At 37.8% G+C, this 19,162-nt stretch overlaps 1 protein-coding gene and 1 non-coding gene across 4 annotated transcripts; both read left to right on the top strand.

The window, feature by feature from the left end:
• Positions 1 to 8,134: 8,134 nt before the first annotated feature.
• Positions 8,135 to 8,226, top strand: Mir2008 (microRNA mir-2008). Its single transcript, NR_036425.1, has one exon. It is a non-coding gene; the product is annotated as a microRNA mir-2008 (primary transcript).
• A 1,785-nt stretch (positions 8,227 to 10,011) lies between these two features.
• Positions 10,012 to 18,260, top strand: LOC115921642 (cytochrome P450 2J6-like). 3 transcript variants are annotated; one of them, XM_030979364.1, is made up of 8 exons: positions 10,012 to 10,940; positions 11,563 to 11,729; positions 12,123 to 12,319; positions 13,421 to 13,677; positions 14,852 to 15,088; positions 16,533 to 16,769; positions 17,245 to 17,473; positions 17,944 to 18,260. In XM_030979364.1, the coding sequence occupies exons 2-8, from the start codon at positions 11,569 to 11,571 to the stop codon at positions 18,123 to 18,125; spliced, it is 1,500 nt and encodes a 499-aa protein (XP_030835224.1). In that variant the 5' UTR covers positions 10,012 to 10,940; positions 11,563 to 11,568; the 3' UTR covers positions 18,126 to 18,260. The 3 variants fall into 3 exon arrangements, with proteins under 3 accessions (XP_030835224.1, XP_030835225.1, XP_030835226.1); XM_030979365.1 differs by having other exon boundaries at positions 11,547 to 11,729; XM_030979366.1 differs by having other exon boundaries at positions 11,472 to 11,729.
• The last annotated feature ends 902 nt before the right edge of the window (positions 18,261 to 19,162 follow it).

Below are 19,162 nucleotides of genomic sequence, written 5' to 3'. Positions count from 1 at the left end.
ATATGAGTTATGCCCTTCTCTTCTGGCTTCAACGATCCGATGTAGTCATCATTGTGTGGAACTATGCTGGACAGGATAGGCAAACAAGGTTATGAGTTATTAGTTTAGATTCGGTTGTTTCTTCCAAGGATTAATGTATTTGGATAATTGATTGGGTCTAAAATACTTTAATTACAGAATGAAAGCAACCACATGTCTTGTTAAAGTGAACTATTCATTACAAGTTGCCGACCGCTATGTCTACTGTTTAAACTTTATACAAGATCAAAGTTGAACACGTGTTTTTTGTGTGGAAGACTTCTTTTCATATCTTGTTAACTTGCTCGGCTTCATATAGTTTACATTTTGCTCTCTGTAAAATCTTATTTTACTTTTATCAAAATTTTTCATCAAGCTACTTTAAAACCGGAATCTGAACTTAGAGCAATAGAACGTGATATTCATTAAAATTAAATTCAGGGGATGTGGATATTTTCCTCTTTGTTTGTGTTTATTTAATTTACAGTAACAAAAAGGAGTATACCAATACCAAAGAAAACAAGAACACTAAGTACAATAGTGAATACAATGACAAAATAAAAGAAACCAGCAACTAATGCCTGTGTATCATGACCGAAAGAAATCGAGTTTCTGCAGAAGGCTCTTCTTATTAGCTGATGGTCTATACATAAATATGCATAATTACAATTATTCAATATCAAGAAGACACAAATGACAAATGACAAGATCATGAATATAAAATAAGTATGTATTGTATATAAAACAATATATATATATATATATATATATATATATATATATATTATATTATATGTATATGCCTTACAATGGGCAAAAAATGTGCCCTTAAATAGATACCTATTTCTGGCAAATCGAGTAAAAATATCGACTAAAAATTTACGAAGTTGTACCGTAATTCAGCGAAACTTACCGGATGTTAAGTTAGTCGCAGGTTCCTCTTTTTTTCGTGAGCTTTCTTGCTCTTTAAAACAAAACGAAATACAATTTTTTTTTTTTTTTTTTATAAATCTGCGAACATTTCATTGCGTACAAAAACATGTTAAAGTGAAGTAACCCTATATACTGGGGATCCCTGTCTGATTATATGCAAATGAATTGCAACTATTCCCTCTCATCTACAACTGAAAACAGTACAAATCACGTGTAATGATGTAATTTTATCCTAGATTGTCTTCCAAAACTTTTATACCGATAGTTAAATTACAATGATCACAAAACCAGTACATACAATCTGCATTTTTGCATGAACCAAAAACCAAAAGCGAATGAAAAGACATTTAAGAAAAGGTTTGGAAAGGAGAACAAATATTTGTGAACTCTTTCATTCATTTTAATATGTAAATGAGGAAAACTATCAAAGAAAATAAATGCCCTTGAAAGAATAGCTCTTCTAATGTCCTGGCATTCGAAATGTGACAAGAAATAGCTGAAGTGTTGATAACTTTCTATTCACAATGCTCGTTATTTTGAGCTAAACCTCGATTTCTCATCATTTCTCATCATTCCAAAACCTCAACTTTTCCAATCACTTCGAAAGAATTTTGTTCACAATTCATAAATCTATCTTTAACGGTTCCTAATATAATACCTTTGGTAATATATTGGATTGATGTTTGTAGTAAAGTAGGTGAACGGTATACGTGTTCAAATAAAAGATTATGGGGTTAATTCCTACTAATTGCTGTTTATGAGGAGATTTTATGGTTAAAATTGGAATTTGACCCCATACTATACACGCGGCAAAGCTTACACATGTGCAATTTCGAAATAGAGTATAGCTAGGCCTATCGAGTCGCAATAAACTATACCAAAGAAGTTGCATATACTTATGAGCTTATTATTTGCGTATTATGATATAAATACTGTGCAATATGATTCCGAAATAATGATTCCAACTTTAGTTGACTTTAGTTGGGGTTGTTCCATTTGAACATAATAATTCTTTTTTTAATGCTTGCGAGTTGGGTGTATACAGTTTTTGTTGTCAATACTTTTATAGATGAAGTGCATTCCAAAATCGTTCTATCTGTATTACAATGCAACGAATGATGTCAGAATGACTCTGTCATAGACGTGGTATTTCAGAGATAGCCTAGAAATAGGAAGCATGAAGATAGATAGAGAGAGAGAGAGAGAGAGAGAGAGAGAGAGACAGACAGAAAGAGACAGAAAGAGAAAGAGTAACCAAAATACATACAGACGTACAAGATTGTGGACTTGAAAGAAGGTTTGAGTCTAGGGACTGAATGGAGAGGAAAGTGCCCAAAAGTTGTTTAAAAAATGAATCAAACAAAGTATTTTTAAAATCTTTTACAAATAGCATTTGATATAACAATGTAACGTTTGTGCAGGTTTAATGCAGTCATAATATTCAGACATATCTTCCTTCTACTTAGTATTCACGAGGCATCACTAGAAGAAAAAAAAGAGGAGGAATTTCGCGCCAAATGATAGAGTCCGATGAAATATATAACGTGGCTGGGAGATAATACAAAGAATGGAATAAACAGGGTTATCTTATCGCCAGTGCTTAAACATGGGTGGATCCGAAAAACAAAATAACATTTAAATATTAACAGAATCTAAAGATAGCGCGGCGTCTCCCTTTTTTTTTCTTCCTCGTGCCACGCTAGGTGTACCTGGAGTGTAAAGTGAAAAACTTGGAGGTGATTCTAAAAAAAATTGCACAAACTTTTCAAGCTTTGAAATTAATAGGTAATTAGGAAAGGCCAAGGAAAAGCCAACGTACTTTCTTTTTTGAATGATTATTCTTTAACGATTCTATGTTCATTATTTTGTTTGTGAAGGTCAAAAGCCGGATACAATTTGGCTTTTGTGAGATGTTGGTGCGTAACTGGACGAAACCGAGAGAGGGAAGAGAAGAAAAATGATGTTTGTCACTTACAGCCGTCTACAGGCACAACGGAATTAAAACGACATTATAACTACATTACTGAGATTAACAGGGAATTAACATTCTGATTTAATATCAAATTTACAAAAAACATCCTATTATATAGTATCAAGATGGGGGATGTTAAAGAAGTACAGAGATTGTTTAAGAGGAAGTAAATATAAATAACAGTTAACAAGGTGAATATGTATAGCACTGCTTGAAGTTTCTTTTTTATTAAGCTTTTGACAAATACAAACGTTTTCTCCCCCCCCCCCCCCCATCATATCCCAATTTAGAATGCAGTGTTAATTTTGTAGACAATCAACTGATCTACCAACGGAACTGCATTAGGAAAATGAAAAATCGTTATTAATTTATATAGTTCCCATCAACGAAGTCGTACATTAATTTATAAATGCATCCCTGGAACATCATCACCACCATGACAATCAGCAACACTGTACCACTACAACTATATCCTCCCCTTTACACCACTGACCCCACCCCTTAGCCGTTCTTCTTTAATAAAAAATATATAATTTGTCATACTCATTGGACTGTACTGAAATAATCCCTACGTCACATACAAAAATCATTAACTAGAAACATTAGGAACATTTCCATCGTGTATTAAAGAGAAACAAATTCCCTTAAGAAACAACATGTTTTAAGATGTCGGCGTCAAATATTAGACCACCACCTCTTAACTAGTTGTCGAGTAACTTATATCATGTTTGCGTTGAAGCAATGAACAACGTGGCGGCGAGGGATCAAAGTACGCTAACGAGGATTTGTTTCTTTGCTCACATCGGCTCGTGATGCGCTTTGCAATGGGTGTTTGTGACGCTCTGGTAGGCAGAGGGGTGTGGTGGAGGGGTATTTATGAACCAGCCACCACCGTCAAGGAGTCATTGGTAGAAGGCGCATCACCGAGTGCGGACGTGCATAGAGAGCCTGCTGATCGCGGCGCCTCATTTGGGATTGGAGTTCTGATGCTGGTGTTGGTGGTGGTGGCTTCGGCAGTACTTGGTAGTGGTGGTAATACGAGATGCAAACTACTCATCCCTGCGTCTTGCGATTCGAATTTTGATAGGGTTTCCCACATCTCTTCAATCGTCTCTCGGATCTGAGAACACGAACATCGCACTCCAGTGACCATTGTTACAGCACATCTCCTGCAAGTTTCGAATGTAAGTTTTTGTTTTCCTTTTAACTAATTCATATTTAATTGGCATGACACCAAAAGTCTTATAATAATTTCATTTAACACTTCATTCATTCATTCATATTCATGGATGTTTGACCAAAACGGGAATTAAATCGAGATCGAAAAAGTACTACTTAATATCTACTCCGGTTATGTATAGTCCAAGCCTGCATGACTTCAAAAAAAAAAATATGAGTTAACTTCAATACGACTCCACATTTTACTTTTCATTTGAGATCAATTACATGCATCGACATTACGATAGCCTATGCTTAAGGAAATTGGACTGCTAAAGTTATACTTGTTTACGCCTTTTCTTATAAATGAATGTAGATAATTAACGTAGCCTATGTAGAGAAGTATTTTTTCTACAGTGCTTGATATATTCATCTATTCATCTATTGGTATTAGTGAGTATAATATACAAATGCATTCTCAATTGCGATTCAATAAGATGTTCTAATTTTTGCTTCTAAAACGTATTGATAGGCATATAGGGATGTAATATAGTAGATCTTTGGTGTGCTATAATGTAATCTTTTTTCTATGCGGTTATAATACTCTGCACTTGTGATATAGACTTTAGATCCTGTATCTTAAACTATAATCAATAACCATATTTTGTGACACATTTATGTTTCGGCGACGCTTATGAGGGCCATTCATCTACTCGTAAAGCGATTCTCAGTTTCGAAACAAGCTTTGATACAAACAACTCCAAATCGTTCATCATAATTATCCAACACTTTCTTCTCGTGTGTTAGTGTCTTTGTAAGAATCTTTTTCCTTTCTTTCTTGGCTTAGTTTTAATGTCCATCACCTTTCAGAATGCACCATTAATTCTCTCATAGAATTTCAACCTTCTTCTCCTCCACCTCATCGTCTCCCTTTGATCTTCTTCTTTTACTCATTTCCCTTTTTTCAATTTTCTTGTCGTCCATCCCTTGCTTCTATCCTTCTATTCCTTATCCACTCTTCTTTCTCCCTCTTCTTCGTCTCCTTCTCCTCCACCACCTTATTCTTATTTCGTTTCCCCTTCTTCTCCTTCTTCTTTTCCTTCCTCTTGTATGCGTCTTCTTTATCACAATTATCCTCCACAGCTTCCTGTCTGTTCATGTGTTCTCCATTTCTTCCTCCATTGAGTATCCTCCCATTTCAGTTCTTCTGTCAATCCCGACAAAAGCTCTAATCCATGCCACGTGGGCATCATTCTATTTTCCCCTTCTCATCCACTACTTCTTATCTCTCTTACATAGCGTGGTCTATCGAATATTAACTCATTGGGAATATTGAAACGAACAGATAAATTGGCGCGAAGTTGAAGAGATAAGAAAATTTACAATGCCTTGATTAGATTATTCTGTGCGAAGTCCATCGATTGTGTTTGGCCCTTTAAGGTGGTTGTGTATGCTTAAGTGATATGGAATCAGTCAAGTGTCGATTAAAGTTAGAAGAATTCCTAAAGAGCACGAGACTTTTTTTTCTGTCTTCATATGATTTAAACGAGCCTCTCAATCGTTGAGATAACGTGATAAGAAACACGCAAATAATGTTGCGACTGCTGAGCACAATGACACGCCAAAATCTTAATTCTTGAGAACATGTATGCTACGATTTACCAAGTGGATGAACAAAGACACTTTTTAAATTCTAATTTAAATTTCCAACAGACTCATGTCATTTAATTATTATGAATTAAGTTATCTATTTTCATATGCAAGGGATTTAATGTAAAAAATATAATAATCTAGCTTCTTCTTTTTTTTTTTTTTTTTGGGGGGGGGGATGGTAATTTCATTGACATCTTTTATTAATTTCTATACAGAAATGCGCATGAACTGCATTTCTTTTAAAACTATTTTTCTTTTCTAGGAAAAAAGAGAATAGCGTATAGGATTTGGGTCTGTAGCAATTTAAGAGAAAAGAACAATGATTTACACAACATGTTTCCTTTCGCATATTAATCTTACTTTAATATTCCTTGTTCAAGATTGTGTCATCAACAATGACTGCCTATCTATAGCGCATCTTGTAAACGGCGTTACATAATAGCCCATCAATAAACTCTATTTGCTCTTGGTTCATTGTCCAACTTGTATTGCACGGTTTTTACAATGAGATTTAAACGCGTTACAAACTAGGGGTCTACACTCGACAAATGGCATGATCATAAAAAAAAATTGTATTGACTTAAACACCAGAGGAAAAAAAGGTTACAGTTACTCATCTTAATAAGACTGAAGTGGGTACCTCAAGCTTTAATGACCCTAGGTAAATGTTTGGCGGAATTTTTTATAGCGTTCAGAGTTCGGGACCTTGTGCCCTCCGTCACTAATAATCTTGTATGCATTGACCTGGTGATTCATTTAATTTGGAGGGGTTCAAGAACCACCCCTTCTCTATTTTGGCAAAACCATAATAACCTCTTTCTGCCAGTCTGTCTCGGAGATGTTAAAACAAGATATACAATGGATTGGAACGCGATTGAAGTGATATCAAAACATCCAAACATCCGACCAAACAATTAGTCATTTGGCGATCGCCATCAAACATGACCAATTTGTTTTTCTATTGTTAAGTTTTGCCGCGTGCATCGCGTCTTAGGTCAACGCGTAGGTGTTCTAGCAAATGTCCTGCTTAGTCATGTTAGTTTTTCGATTATAATCTCGTCATTATTTTGTAAAGAACTTTAGTTTAAAAGTCAATTCTACATTGAAGAAAAGAGGTCAAATTTTATATAAGTTTAATAGACTATAGATATCTTTAAAATATGTTTGCCTATCTCCTCGTTGTTTCATTATTTCCAGTTTTTTTTCCTTCAGTTAATCAAGATAATTAACATTATTATTGCTTATATCTTTTCATTTGGCTTATGCTTGTTTCCTTTTCCTCCTTTCTACATTTCCCACTTATTCTTCTTGTTCTCCTCCTTTTTCCTCCTTTGATTTCTTTCTTCCGTTTTTTCTTTTTTCGTTGTCTTCGAAAAAGATAACCACAATCATTTGTGTAAACACACACTCCATTTTGCATTATATAATTTCGGCATTTATTATCGTAACACACTTTTAGTTTCTACCTCATAAGAGAATCCTTATAATTTGACGCAAAGATTTAGAATTAATGGAGATGTTAAAGATTAATAGTTAAGATAATTATAGCTTCACTAGCTTTTCCAACAGTCCTACCAAATTAGATCCATAGCGGTGTTGTTAGTTAAAATGGACGAATGTCCCAAAATAGGAATTTAGAGTAAAATCCAATGACGCAAGGCAAATATTTGCTTCCATCTCGTGTATCTCCACCCTTTTTGAAAATGATAAGCCCCCTTTAGGGAACAAATATAAGACTTATGAGTAATGGACAGATATTAACTGCTCTGTATGAAATTCATAGTCTCTATTAGTTAATTTCAAACCAGTACGGGTTTCGTGAAATTGTGTAATACGTAACTTATTGAGATATTTTCCCATCTCCGCCTGACACGCTAGGTATGCTTTAACTACTATTAAAAATATTGGCCAGATGATATCCTATATGCTTTTCATGCCTTCCCGTATAGGGCAGGGTAGTTAATATTATATCTGCCCTTGCCCATATCAAATATCGTACTAAGCTTCGTTCATTCATTCTATTCTTACTACATTCTTTAGAAATGTTAGGCCACTGATAATAATATTCAATGATGAATTTCTCTAAAAGTAATATATTTTCTCTCCAATTGCAACAAATATTATACATTGACGATGAATATTGCCCCCTCTCTCTTTCTTTTTCTCTCACTAACTCAACCTCTCTTTCTTTATTTATTTTATTTTCACTACCAGATTTGACAGCTGCAATGTGTTGATGGAGCACTATACTATAATCCTCAAATGACTACATGGTCCGAAGATAGAAGAGAAGTAATTGACGTAAGAACTGATGGCAAATTACATCAGAGCTGATGCAGACGACATAATTGAAATCGATACAGATATCGATAAAGCAATTTTTCGCCACGAGGTAGCATATTCTCCACTTTTTACCCCGTATTAACAATGTGGCTGATGAGGAATCTTATGAACCATCAGCCTCGCTGTCAATACGAGGTAAGGAGTGACAACCAACCAATCAACGACCAGGACTCAATTTGCTCAGCCAATCAGCTACCAAAGATGAAATTTGGTCTCCATGGTGACCAGTGACATCGTAGTAGCGCTGTAAAAGTTGGTTGACGTCACCGTAGGCACCTAACTTCTTACAATTTAAAGAGCAGTTCACTGATATTTGATCAGCTTTAAAAAATATTACGAAACCAAAATAAATCAGTCAGTTAGTATAAAGCTTTATCTTAAACATACAATTATGTATCATAGAATGAAAAATTGATGTGCTTCTGTAAACGATTTACTGAAATAATTGTACCGTCTCTACTCACTTATAGATCAAATTACCTTCAGTTAATGAATTTGAAATACTTACATGTTGAAAATCTATGAAACAAATAAATTGGCTAAAATTATATTACTTCTCAGTGCAGTGTATATTGTAAACATTTTCTTTTGGTACGGCGAGAATAAAGTGAATCAGCTGTATGTCAATATGAAGAAGCAGGCAAAATATTATACAGTGTGTGTGGGCGTGTGCGTGTGTGTGTGTGTGTGTGTGTGTGTGTGTGAGAGAGAGAGAGAGAGAGAGAGAGAGAGAGAGAGAGAGAGATGGAGAGAGAGAACAAGGAGGAGGAGGAGGAGAGAATAACAACACAATGAGATAGAGAGAAAGGGCATGATAGAGACAGCAAATGAGAGATAGATAGGCATATAGAGAGAGACAGAGAGACAGAGAGAGAGAGACAGAGAGAATGTTGGAGAGAAGGAGAAAGTTGTAGGTGGAGGATATACATGTAGAGAAAGAAAATCTGGAGAGAGGTAGAGGAGAGTGAGAGAGAGGGGGGAGGCAGATGGAAGGAGAATGTTAAGATGAGGGGGGGGGTCAATAGAAGAATATGAAATATGATGAGCAACCACAAAGGTTGGGGAAAAAAAGGAAATTTGGAAGAAAAATAACCAAAAGATAATTTTTTGGGGATCACAATGAATATGTGGCGGGATGAGTAATACATTGCTAACAATGGGGGGGGGGGGGGGGGGGGGGGGAGGGGGTTAATATTACCTACAAGTGCATTATCATGGTTGCATTCGCAAAGTTAATTAGAACAGTATAGAACATGTAAATTATTGGAATGCTTGGTGATCATGCGGAAGATGTAATAAGATAACAAATTAATAAGAAATAGAGAGAGAGAGAGAGAGAGAGAGAGAGAGAGAGATTTCTGAAAGGAAAAAAAACACACCACAACTCGCAACCCACCCCGTGATAAAAGCATATTCAAGATCCAGCTGTGAAACAAGTACTTCATTCTTTAAAAAATGGGAAATCATTACTTATTCATATTTGACTAAAAATATTGAAAAGCTCAATGAATTCATTATTTTGGAATTCTAAAATGTACCCCCTCTTACATCCTATTCCCCTCGTGCCTGTTTCAAGACAAAATTAGATGGCGCTGTTTCACTCTAATGATTTAAGGGGACATCTGATGTATATTCATGTTTCACGATGATTGTTTAGGCCCTTTTCGTAATGTAATCAAATATAATACACAAATCTAAAGAAAAAATTGATTCACATGTTATAAATAATTTTATTTCAATAGTCAGAATGTGAATTGTACACATTATCTCTTGCTTGTAGGTAAGTCAAACATTATGGCTTGTCCTACCTAACAAACAAAACAACAAAAACAACAACAACAACAACAACAAATCTTTTCCGTCGGGATGGGTGTCAGACAGCCCCTAACAGTTGGGGGGGGGGGGGTTCAAATATCCCCTTAAGCCCCATGAACGTTATTGAGTCAAGAGAATATGGCTGTACATTAAAAAAATATAAAAAACTGCCGAAATCGCACGCTCATTATTTAAAAAATGAAATGTTTCTGAATTACGGTCATTTCTGCTAAAGTTTATTATACATTATTATATTAATAAGTAAAATAAAATAAGAGGGGAATAAATATGGAATAGCTGGAAATCGAGAACTTGTGTTTAGAACGTCAAGAACAGTATATAACAAATAATAGAAAGAACAAGCATATTTGAAAAAGTAGATTTTAGTAAGAAAACCGAGAGTTGAGAGACAGAGGAGGATCCAAAGGGGCACATGGGGATGTCCAACCACCACCACCACCAGCAACAACAAAAACGACTACAACAAAATAATTTGTTTCAGGTGCCTGCCTCTAGGTCTCCGTTCCGGTCGAACCCTCTCAAAGTTCTCTACGAGCGCGAACAATGAAATAAATCCCAAAAGAAAATAATAGAGCTGTACAAAATACATTGATCGAAACGAAGGGGCTTGTACGTGCATATCTCGTCATTGATCAAACACCTTTTCGCAGTCATGCTGACAAATGCATGAAACATTAGCAGACGAAAAGAGCTCACTCACGTCATAGGGTCTTTTTCTGTTTCACCATTCATTATTACATCATAGCATTATATCGCTATTATCACCGCTCCGTGGGACGTTATGTTCACAATTTCGTCAAGTGTTCAACTGTATAGCTTACAGAAGTGCTATGACTTTGTTGAAATGCAACGTCATTGTGTGTTTTGCATTTGTATTTGCAGACTGGGTATCTCATGAACAATCGCACGTATTTTGCAGATCTAAAGTTCGGTTTCGTTTCGTGTGTTTTAACGTGCTTATCGTATATAGTTCAATTTGCAGCCGCTGAATTTGGAATACGCATACAAGATATATTGATGAGAAGAGGTAAGTGTAATGTGCATGTTTGTATGTGGTTAAAGTTATCGAATTACACCCAATCGCTAATCTCAATTGAATCAACATGATATAGATCTATATAATTATGATAATCATATTTACATTTAATATTTCTGGTTAGACTCACTGGACTACGACCGACCCTACTACCCCGCTAGGGCTATCCCTCTTGGAGTTCGGACCACTATCTTTTGAATTACCACTCGGACAATTAATAGTGAAGACCTTCACACATAATATTCCTGGATAGTGTGTGTGTGTGTGGGGGGGGGGGGGCTGTCATTGGACCATGTGGACGGGATAATTGTCCTTTGGGTGAATGGTCTGTCGGATAACAGCCCTATAACGGGCCTATAACGTAGTTGTAATAATAATTGTTGTTGTTTTTTGTTGATTTTCGTGACAATCAGTCGATTTTTTACTTAGAAGTTGCCATAAAAGGGTACTATCATTATTTTGAACATCATTTTGAATATAATAACAAAATTAATATCGTTATGTTTCATTTAAAAAAACAAGGAATCTGGATTGTGAGGAAGGGAAGGAGACAGTGTCACTTATCTATATATCACATGGTATTTTCGAATAAACCAGGTGCATTTTTGTCCAGGTCATCATGGAGTGGATCGTACAATCCGATACAAGCTTATGGCTCATGACAGGTGCCATCGCATTGGTGGTCATGTGGTTTGTGAAGGGTTTAATGTCTCGACCCAAGAACCTTCCACCAGGGCCAGTGGGGCTGCCATTCCTGGGAGTAGCGTGGGAAATGATGAGGTAAGTCTTCACTTCAACTCCTATACCTCATCCTTTATTTGCTATGCCTAGGCTATCAGTCATATGAATGACTATCCAGTTATCTGCCTACATGTAGTATGTATCTTCCTATCTACCTCATTATCAGTCAATGTCTATGGATATACAATTTATCTGAATGGATTTCTATCTGTCTATCTATCTACCTACCCATCTTACGCGTATACGACTCTCTACGTGGACTTTCAACAATCATATATTATCAACTTATTTATGATATTCATATATTCAGGTGTCTAGAAATCAACATATTAAATCATTGTATTTGTTTCCAGCTAAGATATACCAATCTATTTCTATTTATTTCATTAACCAATCATTCTACCAATCATCTATTTTTCAACGCCAAAACAGGGCTAAACCCGACCCCCTCGCTCTGTACTCGTCCTGGGCGGACCAGTATGGCGACGTCGTGTCCTTCAAGGTAGGCCCCATGACCTTTGTGCTCCTGAACTCTTACGAGGTCATTGTGGAAGCCTTCAGCCACCCCGACCTCAACAACCGACCCAAGAGCCAGATGGTAGAAGAGGCTCTCGGACTTGCTAATAATGGTATTTACTCAACAAATTTCTTTGATGTTTGGAAGAGACAACAATTTTCTGGTAATCAAAGGAAACCTCACCCCAAATAATAACTATAGGTAAATTGAAAAATGAGATGTATTCCTGCCCCTTGATGTGCAATATTACTTATGAAAATGTACAAGAGATATTAAATGACGAAATTCCTGGCACGATGTGATGCCTTTTAGCATGACACGGGCGCAGCCATTTTCTTGAAAATGTGACGTACCAGGCGATGTTGTACCAGGCGCGTAGCAAGGGGGGCGGTGGGGGCGGTCGCCCCCCCCCCCCCCCCCCCCCCCCCCCCCCCCCAAAAAAAAAAGAAGAGAGAAGTGAACGAAAAGGGTAAGAGTACGTAGGAAGAAAAAGGAGCAGACAAAGAAACTTTTTTGAAAACTCAGATAATGATTAATAGTCGGGAACGGTACAACGAATCGTCTTCTTTCTCTTATAATTTAATAAAACGTCAAATCTTCCGCGCTTCGCGTGGGCTGGTGGAAACTGAGTTCAGACAAGGATTAAGAGTTGAGAACGGTACAACGAATCGTCTTCATTCTCCATATATAATAAACGACCGTTCACAAAGTACGTCACGTTATCAAGAAAATGGCGATGCCCATGCCGTGCTGAGAAATTGTACATTATTCTTGCTCTATGCCTTTCTCATACACTTTGGTGGGGAATCGTGTAGATTAATGGGCAAGAATATAATAAATTTCTCAGAATAAGTAATGTTATTGCTAGGGGTGAGGTTTCCTTTAAGGTTATTAAAAAGAAAGAAAGAATTAAAAAAAAATAAGGGAAGAAAATTTAGAAATAGACAAAAGATACATGAATAAAAAATGCTTCTCCTATATTTTCTAATTTTCATTCTTCATCCTTCGTTTATTTTGTCCTCCGATCCAAGCTAACTTTCCATTATTAAAACAATGTTAAGACCAGGGGAAAAAACAGCAATCAAATCAAACTATATAATGGTGAGATATTCTTAAAAAGCAATCTACGTCCTATATTTGTGGAACAGGTGGCCAAAAGGCCGGGACTCAAACACCATTTTGTTTTTCTATTACCAAATCAAATTCCCTTTAGGGGTCATACTTGCCAACGGAAAGGTATGGGAGGAGCAGCGAAAGTTCGCCCATTCTGTCTTCCGCAGTCTCGGAGTTGGCAAGAAGAGCTATGAGGACACCGTGGCAACCGAGATGGACCAACTCAGGGCAGCCATAGAGGAGAAGGAGGGGTCTTCGTTTGATCCAAACCTCCTCTTCGGACAAGCCGTTGCAAACATCGTCTGTTCCGTTGCCTTCGGAACGCAATATAAATACTCTGATGTCGAATTCAGACAGGTAAGTTGTTTTTTGTTGGATAATATCGGGCTTTTTTTTTTCTTCATTTTTTAATTTTTAATTCAATGATATATTTATTAGAAAGTACGTCTCGCAGCCTAGGCTTAATTGTTTTGTTTTTCACAAATAAAAACAAAATGCATATAACAATACAAAGGGAAAACAATGATACACGATTTTGCATGGCAATGTGATCCCTAATTAACATGATTAAATATAATCCAATTGTATATATTTTTCTGTCGGAAGGAGAAGAAAGAAGAAAAAGCAAACGTAGAAGTAATTTTGTCCCGTACGTTACAAAACGCATCTCAGATTTTGGTACCTAATGCTAAGTTCACACCGACGCCGAATTGATGGCGCATTAAATCGGCGAGCAAAGCGGCGGCAAAGCGTAACAAAGCTTAATTAAAGCGTAAAGACCGTAATAGAGCGTGAGAAAGCTTTGAGCAATTCGGGACATTCGGCAAGAGCGCCAACAAATTTTAAACTGTTTAAAAATTTGAGGCGATCTGTCACGAATTGCGTAAAGCGGGGAGAGCGTATTAAAGCTTATCAAAGCGTCACAAAGCTTATCAAAGTTTTGCTCAAAGCGTAGGAAAGCTTAACAGAGTTTAAATTTTTGGCGCTCTTGCCGAACGTCCCGAATTGCTCAAAGCTTTCTCACGCTCTATTACGGTCTTTACCCTTTAATTAAGCTTTGTTACGCTTTGCCACCGCTTTGCTCGCCGATTTAATGCGCCATCAATTCGGCGTCGGTGTGAACTTAGCATAACATATCTCAGGAGATCGTGAGATTTTTTGAAAAAATGACGCCGAATTGATCGCCGATTTAAAGCGCGACATTCGGCGTCGGTGTGAACTAGGCATAATAGCCACATGCATTGGACTTGTCCTGCTACCGTTCATGCAGTCTGATTAGAAGTAGCCAACCTGCCTCACCCCTGCCTAGATAACGGGGATAATTTCAAAGGGATGTGTAGTGCAGGGTTATTATCCTGATGGATAGTTTTCCTGTTAAGTAGTCGCCATAGTTTGTAATTGTCTGGTCAGTAGTCGTCCTGATACGATTTCTTTGTCATTGTGCATTTTCATACTCGGGTTCAGATTTTGAATCTTATATGAATGGACAACATCAATCTATTGATGATGCTTTATTTATACTTCGCTTCAGATTTTGAATCTCATGAATGACAACATGGAGTTATCGAGCGGCGGAGGGGCACTTCTATTCCTCCCACTGCCCGGGATATCTAAGATTCCTTTTGGGGCGCCGAAAAAGATGGTCAAGAACATGAAGGAGGTTAACAAGTTTCTCCTGAATCAGATTGAAAGCCACGAGAAATGTCTGGACCTGGACCATCCCAGGGACTTCATCGACCTCTATCTCAAGAAGATGGCCGAAACAAAGGTATGTGCAAACCAGCTCACTGTTTTGTTCCATCAGGTACAATGTATTCCCGTCTTCAGGTTACAAGAACCTTCTTGAATAATCAAGATAATGACGTGGATCCTAATCAAATGATTGGTTGAGAGCGTACACGTGACCAGGCATTTTTTTGCCTAACACGTAGTTTTGATAATGACCGGTCATTATCAAATGCTAATGACCGGTCATTAGTAAACTCATGTCAAAAAACATAATCTTATAAAACAATTAATACACATCATTAATGCCCTCACTGCTGTGTATTATTTGTATACTAATTCCAAAAGGGTCGGGTGACACATTTGTGAAATACACCCCTCTTATCACCAAAGTGTTGGGTCCAGTTTACCCGGCACTTTCTGTTTAAAAAAAAACCTACTGCATATTATCTACGAAAACTCGCGTCTCGCGACCAGGGGCGTAGACAACGGGGGGGGGGGGGGGGGGATGAGGGGGATGCATCCCCCCCACCTCACAAGGTGGGGGGATGGCATGTACAATCATCCCCCCCAGGTTTTGGGGAATGATATTTGCTTACTTAATAAGTCATAATGATGATAATAATAGTAATAATAATAATGATAACAATTATAATATTAATAATAATAATAATTATGATGATGATAATAATAATCCTCATCATTATTGTAATTGTGTTTATTGTTATTAGCCGCATTCACACGGTAAAAGCCAATTCAGACGGTAAAAAAAAGAAAATCTTACAAGTATTTTGTGGTTATCTTGTGGTTTGGAAACCACAAGATAACCACAAGATTAAACAGGCGCTGATCTACGGGGGTGGGTTTAGGGGGTTTAAACCCCCCCCCCCTTGGGCGCCCCCCCCCCCAAAAAAAAGGAAACAAAAAGAAAAAAAAAAGAAAAAAAGAAAAAAGAACGCACGCTGGAGAGAAACCCTTTCAAGTGCAAATATTGTGAGAAGATATTCAACTCATCTGGTAACTTAACCAAACACATGATAACTCTGGATATAACTGTGTATTTAACTGTTACTTGATTTAAAAAGACGTTATCATGCACTGCTTTGTATGGTCTCCATTGTGTTAATAGATGCCAGGAAAACATCACTTACGGGGTTCAAATAAACACCCCAAAAAAAATCGGCTCGCCGCTTCGCGGCTCGTGGACGATGCTCCGCATCGTCATTATTTTGGTCAACCCCCCCCCTTAGCAAAAAGCTAGATCCGCCCCTGAGTCATCCCCCCAGGTGTACGAACCTGTCTACGCCACTGCTCGCGACCCGACACTTTTTTTATACGAGCTAAGTAAGTGTGCAACACAAATGGCAGGTGAAAGAGTTGCATGGCGTGCTCTCGTGAAGACCACAGCAGCGCTTTACAGCGCCACTTGAAGTTGATGATGATGAAGTAAGGTAATCTGTCAAACATTTACGTAACTTTCCTTCCAGGTTTTGGAGACATCCTCCTACTCGAAGATTAACCTGAACTCGGCTATAGGTGATCTCCTCTTCGCGGGAACTGAAACGACCACCACCACTCTCAAGTGGTGCATCCTCTACATGATGGCGCATCCCGAGATGCAGTCACGTGTTCAGAGAGAGCTTGATCACGTGGTAGGCAGAGAGAGACTTCCGAGGCTGGACGATCGGAACGACCTTCCCTACACGAATGCAGTCCTGATAGAGGTTAGTTTAACACTTTTGGACACGGTTAAAAAGTATGCCAAAATTGATAAAGGATGTCTCTACAACCCGTAAAGCAACTTGTATAGAGTAATGAGTCGAGGAACTATGCAATGATGGATTGTGATCATATTCCAAGTAGTTACTGGGATAGACTCAGAATAACTAGTGAGGTTATGCGTTTTACTGTATAATTTTTGTATTTTTATTACAACAAACATGAATTCAGCACATGCTAGATAACGAGAGTTACCAAATACTTTGAATATCTTTGCCCGCGTTAGCTTTTCGGTTCAATCGGCCGACTCTTCCTAGAGCGGCACTACATTCACAAACCGACCGGACCTCAAGGCAAATGACTGAACAGTTTGGCCTTCTTGGATAAAACTACCTCTTATCCTTCATAGTCGCCTCAAAATTCGCCTTTATCAATCCCAATGAAAAGGCATTTGATAGCGTTGTTTTCTTCCCCGATCAGGTTCAGCGTAAGGGAGCCGTAGCAGCATTGGGTGTGCCCCACGTAGCGGCTGAAGACACCTCGTTCAGAGGCCACACTATACCAAAGGGCGCCACCATTTTGTCCAACATCTGGAAGGTGCTGAACAGCGAGGAGCTCTGGAAAGATTCTGATGCCTTTAAACCTGACAGGTTTCTGACCGAAGACGGCAAGCTGATTAAGAGGGAAGAACTTATATTTTTCAGTGTCGGTAAGTCCTGAGTTATGCAAGGTTGATATCGGCTCACCTAGTTTGTACTCTGAGTCATCTATACAGAAAGTTTGGCAAATGTGATTTTGGTGGGCAGCATCACTAATTAGACCCGTAAACTGTCGCTTTTCTAACAAAACAAACTAAGTTTCCTCACTGAAAAGTATCTTGCCACAATCTGTGTACCTACTCTCCCTGTACGTTTTAGGTAATCGTCTAGCGCCCTCTTTTCTGGGGCTGATACTTGGTGGTTATTCAACGGGGGAAAATTAGTTTCGTTCATCTATATGCATCTTCAGAAAGGTTAAAGGGATACAAAGCACATCGGCACGGCATGACTGCACCAATGCTACACCTCTGGTCGGTGAACAAAACAAAATTGGATTAACAACTAAAGATTTACAGTAATTTATTCTTATCATGTTTGTTTTGTTTTTCAATTTACAACAAAAATGTTTTTCTGTCTGTAGGTCGTCGAGTGTGTTTAGGAGAGCAGCTAGCTCGGATGGAAACCTTCCTCGGGTTTACGAGTCTCCTTCATAGATTCACCTTCAAGAAACCAGACAACTCACCACCATTGTCGTTTGAGGGCGTCCTAGGTATCACGAGAAATACCATGCCTTACTTGACATGCGCACTGAGTAGGGACTAACAATGTCGTGATTTTTATTTTAAAAAATACTACTGACCAAGAAAAAACAAACGACCAAACAAAATAAAACACGACTTTATGATTGTTCATATACTGGTTTATTATTTTACTATCCTCGTGTGACACTTTCACCAATATTGTTTTTAAATTATTCTATTTTATTCAAGTAAGACGATCGCAAAGAATTTCATATTGGATCAGCTCAAGGCAACTTCAAAACTATATTTCAAGTTCAAGTTCAAGTTCAAGCTTAAGTTCATGTGTATTATCTCCATTAGGCATGTAATACAATTTAACAGAATTTTTAACATGTGATATAAAGTACATAACATGAACAATTTTAAGGAACAAGGTTTGGCGTTCAACAATAAGGGATAGAGCAATTACGTCGATCTGGCGCTGCTCAGTGGCTGCCGGGCTCACGATCAATTGGGCAAAAAGAATTTCCGTTTCGGTTTAATAAAATTTGGAGTGGGCTTTAAAAGATTACTCTTATTATTATTATAAAATTATATTATGCATATTCTAGTGAGATAGAAAGACGAGGAGACCTATATAAACCATGCTCGGAGTACGTAACATTGTCATTATAATGTTTACTCAACTCAAATCTGACGCACAAGGCTATTGAAAATTGGCTCTGGTTGATTTCTCGAAAGTCATTGCGATCGTGTAAAGTGAAGAAATCGAGAATTGTGCTTATAAATATCAAGTAGCGCGACCTGGGAAGAAAATGAGGATGACAAGTTCATGAGTGTCAAACAACTCTTGTAGGAGGATAGAGTTAGTCTGCGTGTAAAAACCCTGGTCAGTCGTACTAGGTAACAGAGCGTCTGAACGGGAAGACTATCCAGACTGTTCAATCTTCTGCACTGATAGGCTCTGTGCTATAGCTGCTCCTGACAAATTCAGAGACTGACAGAGTTGGACTCATCACAAGACTCCATGTAATTGTGTTTAAGTGTCTAATTAGAGTCTGTGCCTGCAGACTAGGCAGGGGTCGTGGTAATGACCTCTGTGACCCCACACGCGTCAGG

This window comes from Strongylocentrotus purpuratus, unplaced genomic scaffold (genome assembly GCF_000002235.5).
Source record: "Strongylocentrotus purpuratus isolate Spur 01 unplaced genomic scaffold, Spur_5.0 spur5_scaffold_10, whole genome shotgun sequence".
Taxonomy (NCBI): domain Eukaryota; kingdom Metazoa; phylum Echinodermata; class Echinoidea; order Camarodonta; family Strongylocentrotidae; genus Strongylocentrotus; species Strongylocentrotus purpuratus.
Note: the sequence above shows the minus strand (reverse complement) of the source record. Positions and strands in the feature narration are given on the sequence as shown.

Bases quoted from the DNA above. Each gene is read 5' to 3' on its own strand.
- LOC115921642 (XM_030979364.1), top strand. From the start codon at position 11,569: ATGGAGTGGATCGTACAATCCGATACAAGCTTATGGCTCATGACAGGT. The intron at 12,320-13,420 runs GTATTTACTCAA...AATTCCCTTTAG, and splicing joins TCTCGGACTTGCTAATAATG to GGGTCATACTTGCCAACGGA. The intron at 15,089-16,532 runs GTATGTGCAAAC...CTTTCCTTCCAG, and splicing joins AGAAGATGGCCGAAACAAAG to GTTTTGGAGACATCCTCCTA.